At 33.6% G+C, this 15,192-nt stretch overlaps 1 protein-coding gene across 1 annotated transcript in view; it reads left to right on the top strand.

Moving 5' to 3' along the window:
- Nucleotides 1-4,822, top strand: part of LOC150094763 (uncharacterized) — a 42,735-nt gene extending 37,913 nt beyond the window's left edge. Inside the window, exons 3-5 of the mRNA XM_090410924.1 lie at nt 373-464; nt 1,386-1,505; nt 4,583-4,822. Coding sequence (XP_090267050.1) covers nt 373-464; nt 1,386-1,505; nt 4,583-4,734 — 364 coding nt within the window. The 3' untranslated portion in view covers nt 4,735-4,822. The remainder of the gene's footprint in view (nt 1-372; nt 465-1,385; nt 1,506-4,582) is intronic.
- The last annotated feature ends 10,370 nt before the right edge of the window (nt 4,823-15,192 follow it).

Here is a 15,192-nt window from a genome sequence, read left to right as displayed (position 1 = left end):
AGTTAATAACTGACTCCGAACCCTGCGTTTCAGAGTCATTCAGAGTTAGGAACATGGCACATCAGGTAGATAATTATTTATTGTAATTATACTTATGAAAAATAATTCATTAAGATCGTCCAATGCTCCAAACCCATGGGCATCAATTCCTATAATTACCTACCTATACTTCTTACTTATATAATTACTTACAAAGTCTGAAATTACTGAATTGTCTATTGATCGTAACTAAAGTTAAGAATAATAATAATAATAATAAAATAAAAACAGCATAATTTAAGAACTCTTAGTTTTATTATTAGACTTTAATCATTCTCATAATACTACATGATGATAATTTATTTTATGGTATATTTTATTCCACTGTTATAGGCATGGCTGCAAACACAACTGTACAGTGTTTCGATATAAAGCATTTCAAGTGTGCTCAGGCGAATCTAGGTTTACTCTGTGTGGCCATCTGCGTAAGTAAAAGAAGTTCTAGAACTGAGCTGACATCTTACTTATATATTATAATTATATATAATAAAGGTATAACATTAGTCTTGACTTGGATATCTGTATATTTGTCTGAAGATCAAATTTAGTTAGTTGATAAGAGGATTTTAGAGATTCCAGTCAACCAATCTTCCCTTTCCTGTTAGGCTCAATGGTCTGTCACAGCCAAGCATGAAACTAGGCGTATAAGAAACCTAATACTACTTATGATGTGATATGAAAAGTATATATATATATATATATATATATATATATATATATATATATATATATATATATATATATATATATATATATATATATATATATATACTAAAATTTTTTCTTGCTAAAAAAATAAATCTTTAATGTCGTCTCCAATGATCTAAACTGTATCAACACCTGTTATATTAATCGTATTTCATTACTGTTTATTGTTTATAATATACAGTATTATGAAAAAAATATAATAATAATAAATAGAATATTCTTATCTTAACCAGAATGAAAATAATAAAAAAATTATTATAATTAAAGTTTGTTTTTCCGCTATCATCGGATGCCAAGATTTTCAATGGCTCTATATGTTCGTGAAATATTTCTCCTATGTTACTCAAACAGATTTTTTAGCACTAGTTAACTCACATTCAGTTGTGAAGTTCTTATAAAGCTTCTTCGTACGTCCAATGGGATTCGGACTCAGTATTTGCAATAGGGTGTGCATTTTGCTTCGTTCTTTCGACCGTACTCATTAATCTCTATTTATTTGTTCCTGTATTTATTACCTTGCTCACAATTGGTGCTGTAGCTTTGGCAATTTTCGGTGATGCGATTTAAACAAAATTAAATAAATATCTTTAATATCACAGTTATATTTTGGGCTCTTACATTTTTTTTTCTTTTTATAGCTGATCATATGGACGCTTTCTTAACTGTGGTTTATCACTGTTCCAGTTTTACAATTATCGAGGTATGTGGTGAATGTAGTAACTGTTGTCATTCTCCACAATCAGACTGCGAGAGTCGAAGTAAGTATACTTTATATGGATGTTGTTGTAGTAAGCTAACAAAAAATTCTTTATATATATATATATATATGTGTGTGCGTGCGTGTGTGTGTGTGTGTGTGTGTGTGTGTGTGTGTGTGTGTGTGTGTGTGTGTGTGTGTGTGTGTGTGTGTGTGTGTGTGTGTGTGTGTGTGTGTGTGTGTGTGTGTGTGTTTTATTTGTCATTTATTATTAATAAATAAGCTGTATACGTTATATAAATATTAAAAGGCAGATAGTTCGGTTATGATAATTAATTATTTCGTATCCAAACACGTGTAGTAGTAAGTAAGTGGTACAACATTATTTACAACAAATTAGGATAGATTACAAATGAAAACAGCTTAAATTTGATAGGTGAATTATATGGAATAATAAGTAAAATATGAAAAAAGGAGCTGTACATAATTTATATATAATAAATATGGTCAGATGTTCCTCCGGTATCTTGCACAATCAACTGCTCTTTCTGTGCAGGATATAAAGTCCTCTTTTCTGTAAGGTGATTAGAGACAGGGAAAAGAAAGAAGGTGTTCCATGTACTGGGTTGTCCCGCACTCACAATTATCTGGTCCAGCGAGGTAGCCCCATTTGATGAGGTTGTGTTTGCAGCGTACTGTTGTTCGAAGTCTGTTGAGGCTTTTCCAAGTATTCCAGTCCAAGTGTGTACCACGCGAAAGATGTTCAGCAGTTGGAATACCAGTATTATTCTCAGGATATAGTGCAAGCCATTGTTGAAGTCTTGTCTTTGGAAGGTTTTTAGGTTGTTCAACAGTTGCTAGGAAGCTATGTTAGGATCTTAGTCTTTGGGGGCACTGTGGTCTGACCGAATAGTGGGTGGCGTGCATCATTCATTTGTCTGCTTCTTTCATCAGCTGAGAATGCAGATTTTCGAATTGAAGGGGGTGCAATAACAGCCAAAGTATACAGGTCTTTTAGTGGTGTTGGTTTCAGGCATCCTGTAATTAAGCGGCAGCTTTCATTCAATGCTGGGTCAAGTTTTTCAGCATGGCAGGATTTGGACCATACCAGGCAGGCATATTCAGCAGAAGAATAGCAAAGGGACAAAGCAGAAGATCTCATTTTGCTAGGATCTACACCTCATTTGGAGGAAATAAGCTTTCTTAGTATGTCGTTTCTTGCATTCACTTTTGCCTTCGTTTTTTCTGTGTGTTTCATATAAAAGGGGTGCAATCGAGAGTCACACCGAGGTAGATTGAATTCTAGGAATGTTCTAAATTAGAGCCTTCCCAAGAAATTTCTAACTTCCTATTGGCTTCCTTATTGTTAAGGTAGAAAAGGCCAGTCTGGGTTTTCAAGGGGTTTGGTTTTAATTGATTGCTGCTATAATATGTGATTAGACTATTTAAGGCAAGTGATAGAGCAGTTTCAATGGACTTGTGATAATTAATGACGTCTCTGTAAAAGAACGTTATTTCAAGATGATTTTTTTATTTTTTTGTCTCTAATATTTCCATACTTTACAAGAATAAAGTCTAAAATTTAAAAATCGTCGAACACCTTTTATTCCCCAAAGGGAATTGTCAGAACTCTTTTATCTCTAACTTTTTGAACACTAATAAGCAGCCAATTTCCATCCCTCAAGCAATTTACTGTTAGCGAGCCAGGACTATGCGTAAATGAAAACTTTTCAGGCGAGAGAGAGAGAGAGAGAGAGAGAGAGAGAGAGAGAGAGAGAGAGAGAGAGAGAGAGAGAGAGAGAGAGAGAGTACAGCAACTACCGCCATCTGGTGGCCCTAAATCCTACCACTCGTATTATTTTCTGTAATAGTGTGAGTTCTACGGTTGACTATATTCAGATGTAGGATTAAGAACCTGAGTTTCAGGATGAAAAAACTGTGCGTGCTCCTACTAGAGATCGACTAACTGGGGATTCTGTCGAAAAAATATGTGTTCTGGAACTAATGGTATTCTACAAGTCCAGAACAACATACTAAACATAAATGCATTTTCTATTGTCAAAAAAAGCACACTTTCTGTTCCTTTTTGAAGTTGAATTACAAACATTTGGACAATAATCACACTAAAGGAGTGTTTGTTGGTCTAAGATAATATTGCATTGTTAATTCTTGCACAATCCTTTTCCTTTTTTCCTTTTTTTTCTTCTATTCATGAGCTCACATTATATGGGCATACATATGCACATGCATATTTTTTTTATGCGAATTCCAGTAACGAGCGGTTTCAGATCTAATCCCTAACCCACTCGCATATTGCGAATTGGTTAAAGATTAAATAAATCGAAAACTTTCCTCTTAGAGACCAAGCATGAAGTTTTTTAAAGCTACTTCAGACCTCCAATAAACACAATATTTACGAATTATAATTTATAATGCGCATAGTGTGATAACATTTCTTTATTTTTACATTAATAACCAAAATAATGTTATTTAATTATTATTATTATTATTATTATTATTATTATTATTATTATTATTATTATTATTATATGACACCTCCAAAGATTCTTCGCTGGAGGCACTCGCATCGCACAAGTAATTCTTCATCTACAGACTATGTCGCTATCCAACATCTACAAACTACGCCATCTACCGTCTACTAATAGAATTTTTTGTCTGTTATTGAATTCATTGGCTTAATAAAACAAATCATGTCACCCATCAAATTAGATAAAAAATGCTAGTATGCTTCATGGATCCTTATCCATGTATGTGTATATAATGTGTATATTTAATAGTGATTTAATAGTAAAGGGTATATTTAATTGTAATAATACATATATCCATGTATTATTACTATTAAAATTCATGTCTGTAATAATAATAATAATAATAATAGTAATCTTAATAGTAATAATAATAATAATAATATTATTATTATTATTAAAATAGAGTCAAGTCATTTATTGAGTTTCATATGATGTCATTCAGGTCATGCGTCAAAACTCATAACAGTGTAAGGTATTTTATGTTTATCACTATGTTGAAATATGGGTAGAAAATTTCGAAATACTTTTAAAAATGTTGCTGCATCATTCTCTGAATGTATGAAAAGTATATCGTCTTTCTATGTTTTAGCTGAGACTTTGATCATATCAAAAAATCCTACTCTCACCGATAACGAGAAACAAAAAGCAGCCGAGTTTCTAAAAGTTTCCGTTACCGACTTTACCTTCAGCGATCATCATAAAGATTGTAAAGAGGATCATGAACATGGTACCGAGGAATGAGACTTAGCATTAGAGTAAGATCAATAACAGAAACTGATGGCCACCTTTCTTGTAAACTTCTTATTCTCCTAAGTCCCAATATGCTGGTATTTTCTGAATATGCTTTATACTGTTGAGATATAATTCTGTTGTCTCATGTATTCTATTAAATGTTGCTGAAATTTCAAAAATGGCTTGTTTGTTTTTTTATTTAATCATATAGTACACTAACAGAAAAAATTGGACGGTAGTTCAAATATTAATTCTCATCTATCTGAAGGCTATTACTTAATTACGAAAATAAATTATATTCTTTGAAACTTTTGTAACTTTTTTTTTCGATTTTTCCGTTTGTTAACTAAATGAAAGCACATCCCGAAATAACCTCTGACTTTGTCTTTAGGAGAATACGGTCTTTGAATAAACAGTAAATCAAAATGATCTATTGAAACCATATGATGAAATATTTATCCTATCATTTGTCTATTCATCATTGTCAAGTAGGATAGTCATTAACATCATCTGTCTGCCATGTTTATGACGTCGTTGATGATCGTGTCCAGACATTATAATTGATTGAGCAGTAAGAATGACGCTTTGCGTTACCACCGTGGGTGCTAAAGCAGATAGAATGTATACCACCTTATAAAAAGCTCTACATACTCTTCAGATTGCAAGAAAATAAATGTGACTATGTCATATGCAAAATTTCTGGCCTATAAAAAGTAAGCTTTGCTTACATGGAAATAGTTAACAGCCTTTCGAAAAATATCATTTGGAGAAGTCTCAGTTCTCCAGTCAGAGCACTGTAGGATGTTTTTGATTTTTTAGGTGGATCAATGATTTTCATCACCTGATGTGAGACTGGAAGCCATGGAATAATTCTGTCTTTGTTCTCTAGAGCGGAGAACAAAATTACCGAATCCTCAGCCCACACACGGTACTAATGTACGTTACGTTTATGTCGTGCGTTGGATACATATAAACTAAAATAATAATAATAATAATAATAATAATAATAATAATAATAATAATAATAATAATAATAGTAATAATAATAATAATAATAATAATAATAATAATAATAATAATAATAATAATAATAATAATAATAATAATAATAATTTCCAATTCCGTTATTTGCGATGCTTTGAAAAGGAAGAGTCCACAAGTGACAGTGAATCCAAGAAACGATCAGGTAGAAGTAAAATAATTGTTGACAAAAGTTGATGCACCTTAAGAAGGCTACTACCTTTTACCGTTAGATCCTAGAGAATCTGTATCTGGAGATACAAGCAAGCAACCACAAGCAGTCCTGTAAATACTTTCGCGACATATAGAGAGCTGCACACCATGAATTCAATTTACACGGTAAAGCAACCTAAAAGCTGCTGTCAAACTCCTCCAGATACACATTGACGATTATTGTGGCCTAATGCACACAGACGCTTGACCGTTGAGTCCTAGAAATAAGTCAGTCTTGTAAAGAAAACAACCATGCAGTCAGATAGAAGCGTTTGAACATGAGAAACTCCTATAGAACTTATTTCGTCTCAGTCTGTTTTATACCACAGCGAAATTTTGAGATAGCAATGTAACTCTTTGTGGTTTCTTCTTGAGGTACATTTTTAAGCGTATCGGCCATAGTGCATGGAAATGTGATTGCTAAGTCGTTAATTGATAACTTAACAATTAGGCATGGTCTGTATTCTGACCATTTTATGATACACTGACTCTTGCATTTTCTGACAATAACGCTCCATATTACAAAACAATTATTGCTAATACGTGGTTTGTAGAAAATAATCGAACATTATAGTAGGAAGCATGTTGAACCAGATAGGTTCAGCTTGGGACATCATGGTTCAGAGATGAACTGGAATAGAATTAACAAATCTCGCAGCTCAGTCATTATCGTTGATGCCCTTTGGTTGGAAATAACTGAGTTTGCATCTCATCTAAGACGAAGACTTTACAAGGACTTATTTAAGTTAAGGATTATCACATCCCATATTGTTTCTTAGCCGAATAAGAAATTCAAAGAGTTTCATGCCGAATATAGAAGATATATAAAGTTCGGCGATTCCAAGCGTAAGCAAATACTTGGATAGTGCAGCACCTGACCCATTTGGTAGTGCAAGCTGAAGCAACTCATAGCAAGGGTGGATCAAGATCCGATCACTATTCTTGGTATTTTCCCATAATGTGAACTTAGCTCCTAGGAGCTGTATTACTGTTCTACATTATGAGAGAAGGTCACCACCCAGACCGGTTTCAACCTTTATTTTGAAAATCATTTTGCCTAAGTATAAGTTCATGTCGCCGAATTGAAGCCTTTGGCTCATCATATAATTAGTAATTTATTAGGACACCTCTTGGCAATTCTCATGGAAGGGATGTAAGTTCTATTCGCTACAAACTTGGTATTAACCAGGTCTACCTACTCACTGATGAGACCTCAATGAGGGTGGAAACCGGTGCGGGGCGGATCTGGCTTTGAGAGGCTCCACTTGGAGGTAGGTTTTTGCCTGTCTCTGAGTGGGGCCACCGCTGAGATTATGGCTCTGCTTGGTGGTGGGGTGAGCTCTGTCACTGGGTAGAGCCAATGCTGAGAGTTCTTCTCGGTGACGGGGTGAGCCTGTCATCGAGTGGAACAACGCTGAGTTGGGCAATCTTTCGGGATCGTCTTATTTTTAGAGCCTGCTTCACCTATACATAAGGTTGAAACCGGTCTGGGTAGTGACCTTCTCTCATAATGTAGAACAGTAATACAGCTCCTAGGAGCTAAGTTCACATTATTTGAAAATACCAAGAATAGTGATCGGATCTTGCTCCACCTTGCTATGAGTTGCCTCAGCTTGCACTACCAAATGGATCAGGTGCTGCACTATCCAAGTATTTGCTTACGCTTGGAATCGCCGAACTTTATATAGTTTCTATATTCGGCATGAAACTCTTTGAGTTTCTTATTCGGCTAAGAAACAATATGGGATGTGATAGCCCTTAATTTAAATAAGTTCATGTCGCCGAATTGAAGCCTTTGGCTCTTCATATAATTAGTACTTTACAAGGACTTTTCAATATAAGTCGATATATTCGGAACAACAAGAAAGTAGTGATTTTAAGAGATTTTGAAACTTGCACTTTTTATCCAAAATAGACCAACTACCAAAATCGTGGCAACATGCAGGTATAAACAAGTACTCAGTTTGCTTTATTAATACAATGTCCTCATGGTTTTAGTTTACTGCAACAGTAGTAGCAGAATTATGACATTTACCCAAGACGGCATTCTTCATTGGTGACTCAAAAATTCATTATTACCCAAAGTGGAAAAATGCATTACTTATTTCTATCAGTTAAGGTGATAAGTTTATACCTGCATGTCGCCATGATTTTTTTTTGTAGTATAGTAAAGTAAGCGTTGTATAAAAAATAGAAAGATGGCTGAGAACTAACTTAACAAAACTGAAGTCCATACATGGCCCAGACGAAGAAGGAGAAGGAAAAGTAATAAACCGTTAAGAAAATGCAAATGTGAATGGCAACAAGAATATGAACTTAGTGATGAATCCGATCACATAATATTTAGGTTTTACTATAAAATATTCTCATCATAACAACGAAAATTTTCTGTTACCCCATTCACCATATTCTACTTTTTTATCCAATGAGAAGGTTTCTAGTTTTTACTATTTCCTTTTAATAATTTAATGACTTTGCTATTGCTCATTCTGCCTCCTGTTTTATGAGATTGGTGTCTTTAAATAACTTAAAATTACACACAGTTAAAAAAATACACGGTATAGTGTTTGTGATTTTTTTTTATTATTCATATCTCCTTTTTTGCATTAATTTATCGATTACAGTAATGCTGCTCGACGAATTTGTACTAATAAAAAAAAATAAAAAAATAAAAAAAAATCAGCTAACGCCTTTTTATTCCCGTATATACGGGAGTAGGCGAGGCCATTTAGCCCTATCTAACTTTTGGAGACTGAAATTAGAGAGAAAGAAAGGGAAACATGCTTTCTGACTTTTGGATTGGGCTAACCAAACCTTATCATGCCGCTCGAAGTTTTTAAATTTTCTTGGGCGATATTAGCATAAAAAAAATCTTGACTGATAAGTTATTTTGGTGAACTCGAAATATAATTGTGATATTTGCAACTAGAGACAACAGAGGGCAGCACTATCCATTTTACTGATTAATTTAAAAATTAGTCAATAAAAATTAGGGTAAATTTTTAATTGGGATAAATGCCACGTGTGTATTAGTATCTGCACTGCACTTATTTTGATTTGCTAAAATTTCGTATTCCAGCATGCATCGTCGGACAGCAACAAAATGCGCAATAGGTAGCTACTAAATAAGATTCAATTGAAACCATTACCACTATGCTCTCAATTGCAGTGACTTACTGAATTGGGATACAAATATTAGCAATTTGAAATATTTAATTAGGTTTACTCGGTTAATTTTTTTGAAGAGCTAATTAATTTTTAAAAAATTCATTTTCAACTAATACAAAACAAAGTAATGTACGAGAATATTGTAATATTTCGTTAATTCAAACAGGAAATGGATAATGCAGATAAGCTGTATATCACAGCAAAATAAAAGGAATATAATAATAAAGTAAAAAGAAAATAATAAGGTGGGAAAAATCACTTATGGAAAGCGACAATCGCATTGAATTGTCATGTTTATTTATTTTTTTTTTTTTTCATTCAGGAGAAAGTGTGTTTATAATTTTTAATTACGAATATATTGTTCAGTAGATTGGAAGGAAGAAATGTCATATGGGTGGAAGGAAATTGAATTTATACAGCTTCGTAGGAATAATTATCTAATTCAGCATGTAATGGAAGGTACAAGGGGATCGAGAGTGAACCCTGTACCTTCAGAACCTTGTGATTATATCTGAGTATTTGTGTATGATTAATATGGATATTATATTGATACCAATCAGTGAGAGCGATTATTCAGTTTTGACCTGGGAGGTGTCTCACAATATGGAGTTTTCAGTAAAGAAGGATTTCATGTGAAATTAGAAAGCTGGAAACTATGAGAAACTTGGAAATTTGTTTGGAGCAGTACCATAGGAGGATATATTTTGGGGAAGAGATGATAGCAGTTCATAGGAAATTGTAAGGAAATGGTAATACTAACTCCATACCAAGAGTTAAGAGAATTAATAAACTTGGAATTAAATGGATGAGTTACAGCATTAAGCAGGAGTTAAAAAGAAAAAGAAGCACATGGAAGAAATTCATAGATAGAGTGACCAGCAACCCCATGAGCAGCATAAAGCACAGACCAAAAGAGTGACTGGTATGGTAAGGGAATGAGAGGAGATTAGTCTCCTCTCATACCCTTATAATCTCATAATCTGAGTATGAGAGGAGATTAGCCAAACGATCCAAGAGTAATCCGAAAGAGTTCTTTCAGTATGTGGCAAGAAAAAGAAAGACTGACCACAGTAAAATGATTTTGAAGAATGCTGACGGTAGGGAAGTGACTGAAGCAGACGAACTAGTTGAATTATCGAGTAATCATTTTTCAAGAATGTATCATCTAGGTGATGATAATATGATGATGAAATAACACAGAGAAGAAGAGAAATCATCTCCCTCTTAACTCTAATAAATTACCTATACTCAATAATTCATACAATGCACACAAATAATAAATTATGCGGTGCTAGACTGTAATCTGTGGAAATGGTGTCTTCTATAATTATTAGCTCCAGGCCTTCAGAAGAGAAATCGTTACAGGTTTGGTTCTAGTTCCCGAATGGACAAGCCATTTGTAGGCTTTTTTTTTTTTTCAGCTGGTTTTCCGAAATTTCTTCCAGTTCGAGTTTTTAACCTTGGAAATCAAGAAAATGAACTATAGAACTCATATTATTTCATATAATAATACACAGTACGATGGTCAGACCATGAGATGGTAGTAGAATCTGCCATATGTTCTCCCTTGGTGCCTATGAAATCACTGATGACACTGGACCAGCTATCAGTGACGGCAAAGGGTGGGAAGATTGGCTGCCCACAAAAGGATTTATTTTATTTCATTTTGATAAACTATACAACTTCTTACATGCAAGGAAAGAAAAAAAAAACTCTAATATCAAACTTATGATTACTGTCATGAGAACACAGACGAGAAAAAAAAATACTATACAAGCTTTATTAAAATCGAAATTCTTAAAAAAACAGTCATGTCTAGTTTTTAAGAAAGCTGTAACTCATTACTTCTAGTAAGAGATTGACAATGTATTAGTATTTATTTATATCTTTATATAAGCAATATATTTATATATTTAGAACGCTAGCTAGTCGATACTAAGTTTTCAAGATTGGTTACATCTTTTCTCACGTGCATGCCATAATGAGATTCAATCTAAATAATTTGTCTATAAAATGGAGTTTGTTACTGTTGCCAGTTTTGTTTTTAATGTAGTGAATTGAAAATAATAATAATAATATATAAATAGAGAGATTTGCAATGCCAATCATGAAAAACATGTCTTTCATGATTACAACGGAAATGATATTTTCAAGTATAATTAAGTATAATTTCTATTACATTTACGAGCGATCAAAGGTTCGTGAACTGGTTCTAAGAGACGATACGAATAGCAGCAAAACTCCTCTATTTTCTTAAACGTATATAAAAATATATAATTAACATATAATCCGATTCACATAAGTAATAAGAAGTAAATAGATCCCAAATTGAGAAACGACGTTGGTATCCCCTACTTAGAGAAGGACGGTCTTGCGTACATAATAATTGAGTATATCAATTACGCAAGTATGTAAATAAATTATATGATGCATGTTTGATTTAAAAAAGGAAGTGTTGTTGCAGCGATTTGCCGTGTAAATATTACAAATATTTATGAAGTTAAAAGTGCAAACAGATATCCGGTGATCGTGATCACTTACATAATACATGTTAGATTAAATTTAGCACGTTATTATACGAATAGTGTTTCTCAAGCTCACAGATAAGAGAGAGAGAGAGAGAGTTTTAGATTAATTTTACTTTTCAGGTCACCAGATTTGCACTTATCTTCAGACAAATACCATGAAAGCGCTTGACGAAATTAATGCCCTGATATTTGTTTGGTTTGACATAAATAAGCATGCATCATATACTCTGTTGTTGACTTTAACAGTTTCAGTTTTTTCTTCCACTGCTTACTGCACCATCTGGTAGAGGGCGTTTCATCTTCAACATTTTCGAGGATTACCAGAGTACTTCATATTATTATTATTATTATTATTATTATTATTATTATTATTATTATTATTATTATTATTATTATTATTATTATTATTATTAATGCGGTATGTTTGCCCGGTTTTACTTGTTTGTTCGGATAAAGAAACCTGAGTTTCTGGGAAGGAAAAAAAAAAATCCTTCCATTTCCATATGGCACCATCCAATCCCCCTTTTACTTAAAAAATCTCAATACAATAAAGGTAATTCAGCTTAGAAATTATTCAAACCTGGTCTTTCCACTAAACTGTGGAAAACTTAAAATCGATTCAAATACTATTTTTATCTAGCATTTTATTATTACTTCTTGTGTAGTAAATTACAATTTGTTTCACAAGAAGAAAACCAAATAGCCAATTTTTCTTTAAATGATCTGAAAAAAAAAAAATAAAATAAAATAAAAAAAAAAATATATATATATATATATATAAACTAGAATTATAAATATTATTTAAGTAAATGCATATTCATGGCGTTTAGGAGATCCTTACGACCTATGGATCCAAAGGAATGCATTTCTCCACCAAGCTCGCTTTATGCGTGCGTGTGTGTGTGTGTGTGTGGGGGGGTGTCTCTGTTTAGCTCATAACAACTTGTAATATCAAATACAAATATTTCTATCATCCCAACCCACTGTCCTTCCTCTCACGAAGAATGTAACAAGTTCAGTTAATACCCACGGTGTTCAACATGCTGCATATTATCTTCTGGTTTTATTAAATGTGATAGTAGTGAAAATCATAGTGGACAATACACAACATGAAATAGTTTTTTTGGGGAAAATGAGTGAGAGAGAGAGAAATAAAAGTGGGTAACCGGGTGAGGGGAAATGAAAACTAAGACTATGTTAACTTAAAGAAAAGCACCTCCGTAGGAGCACAATTGGAAGAATGACAGGACGTTGCTCCTTTCGGTTGGAAAAAACCTAAGTTCGATTCTCGTCGTGATGAGCGGAATGTTTATATGGGTGTATTCAACTGAAGGTAAGTGATCTGATCTCATACGGAGGTAGCAGGGTTTTTCTCTCTCGGAAATTCGAGTTTTTAATTACACGTAGGCCGATGTAGTATGGCCAATTCAATTCATTTTTGTTTGTTTGTTATATGACTGTCGTACACGAAACGTATTTCATTTTATAAATAAAGCAACACGAAACATTTTCTGTATAATATATAGGGAATGTAGTATGAATATAACATACTACATAAAAGCATGCAATATAATACTATATTCCCTAAAGACAGGAAATGTAATCATAGAGAATATAACTTGGATAGGTCACAATCAAAGAAACCACGTCTATCTTCAGTTGAAATAATAAAATTTTATTTTCATTTGGTTTGCTAGACCTTTTTTCTTCCGATTCCCGAGTTAGTCCATCTTTGTCAAAGACAAATGTGTGTGTGTGTGGGGGGGGGGGGGTCCTAAATACCTGTTAACATTTAGCATCATGAAATGGCGGCACTTGTCTGCTAATCTCTTCCTGAAATTCTTTATTCATTGATGGCATTAATCTTAATTAATCTTAGCTTTCAGTGAAGGCTGAAGGGTAAAGACCGACCGTACGTCAAAAAGAGCTAAAGCAGCTCCGATTACTCCCTTTGAGAATAAAATACGTTAAGAGAGAGAGAGAGAGAGTGGATTTCGATTCGAATTTATGAATGATTATTGAAGAACAATTAGTGAACTAGTATTTTTTTGTTCCTGGGGACTATTATTAATTATTACTTTTTATTATTCATTTTTATGTATTAATTAAATATGAATTATTATTCTCCCTATATCATCACAACCGAACAAGACCGCCACCTGACGCTTCAAGTCTAAATGGATGAGTGAATGTCAGATAAAAATCATGATCATGCTTGATAACTACAAGTTTCTAATCAATAAAGTTGAAAACTAGAATAACCGATACAGCCACTTAACAGTGACGCACCCAGGGGGTACCAGGGGTCCTGGCCCACAAAATAAAAAGGAAAAAAAAAAAAAACACTAGAAAATTATCCAAAAATCTTTTCCTAATTAAAATTCATCTTTTTATGTTGTGTCGTGTCTTCTATTTCTATACTACTTATGAATTAGAGGTCACATAAGGTGGGATCACCTTATAGCTTTCGGGAATCACGGCCGCCGTGAACGCAAGGCGAACGAAGTAGTGCTCGGCCGCTACTTCGTTTGTCCGATCCAGGCCAGAGGAGGTCACGGGTATCATGTATTGGCGATCACTGCAGATGCTCAGTCATAGGTCGTATGCAATGCGTAGCGTGTATTCTCAAATCGTCTACTCAACTCGGGCCCCCACGATTAAATCTTGAGTGCCCCCCCCCAAGATTAAATCCTAAGTGCACCACTGCCACTAAGCATACCACAATAAGTAGACCTCTATTTGTTCTATTTATATAAGTGCTTAATGATTTTTACGTTTTTGTATAAATTGTTAGTCCTCTCTGACTTCATGAGTTGTGACTCGTCACTTTCTGGTTACTGTATGAAAAAAAGACTATAATGCGCATGAGACGATGAGACACTTCCTGTGCATTAATAAAAATGAAGCTTGATTAAAGGCATATTTCTATGCCTTTATTCAAGCCTGTTTGTATGTCTTTTAATCGTTCAAAAGGCATATAAATATGCCTTTTGACGATTTCATACTAATAGTTCAGTGAATACACAATAAGAAACTAACGTTACAGTTTGGAAGACCGATTAGCAATATTATCCTACTTGGTAGTACAAAGTACGTGCTATGATATAATTACAACATCTCGGTATGACTAGAGTCATAGTGTTCAGCAGCTAAGCCAGCGGTATTCCACACCCGCTATCGAATATCTGGTTTAACACGAACAATAGCTTTAATGATGACTAGTAAGTGAATATGTGAGACTGTGCTTTAGCTCCTTCTAATAATGTTTTCATTATTTATTCTACGAAATGTTGTATTCCGATCTCTAAACTTCGGGAGACTATGTTCGAAATTGTGGGAAATGAAAAACAAAAAAGCCACAACAACTGGTGTCAGCATTTGCAAACTATTGGCGCTTGAACTGTATTTGATTTTCTTTGGCCATATTTTCAGTTGGTTTGTTTTTCTGTGATCGTACTGCAATTATTATTAAGAAGAAAAAAAAAACTTAAGCAAAACGTCAGTAAAAATGTGCTATCGAATTTTTCTAGCTACGTGG

Source organism: Typopeltis vanoorti, chromosome 21, assembly GCF_054136105.1.
Source record: "Typopeltis vanoorti isolate ZY-2024b chromosome 21, IOZ_Tvanoo_1.0, whole genome shotgun sequence".
Taxonomy (NCBI): domain Eukaryota; kingdom Metazoa; phylum Arthropoda; class Arachnida; order Uropygi; family Thelyphonidae; genus Typopeltis; species Typopeltis vanoorti.
This window is presented reverse-complemented; position numbering and strand designations above follow the sequence as displayed.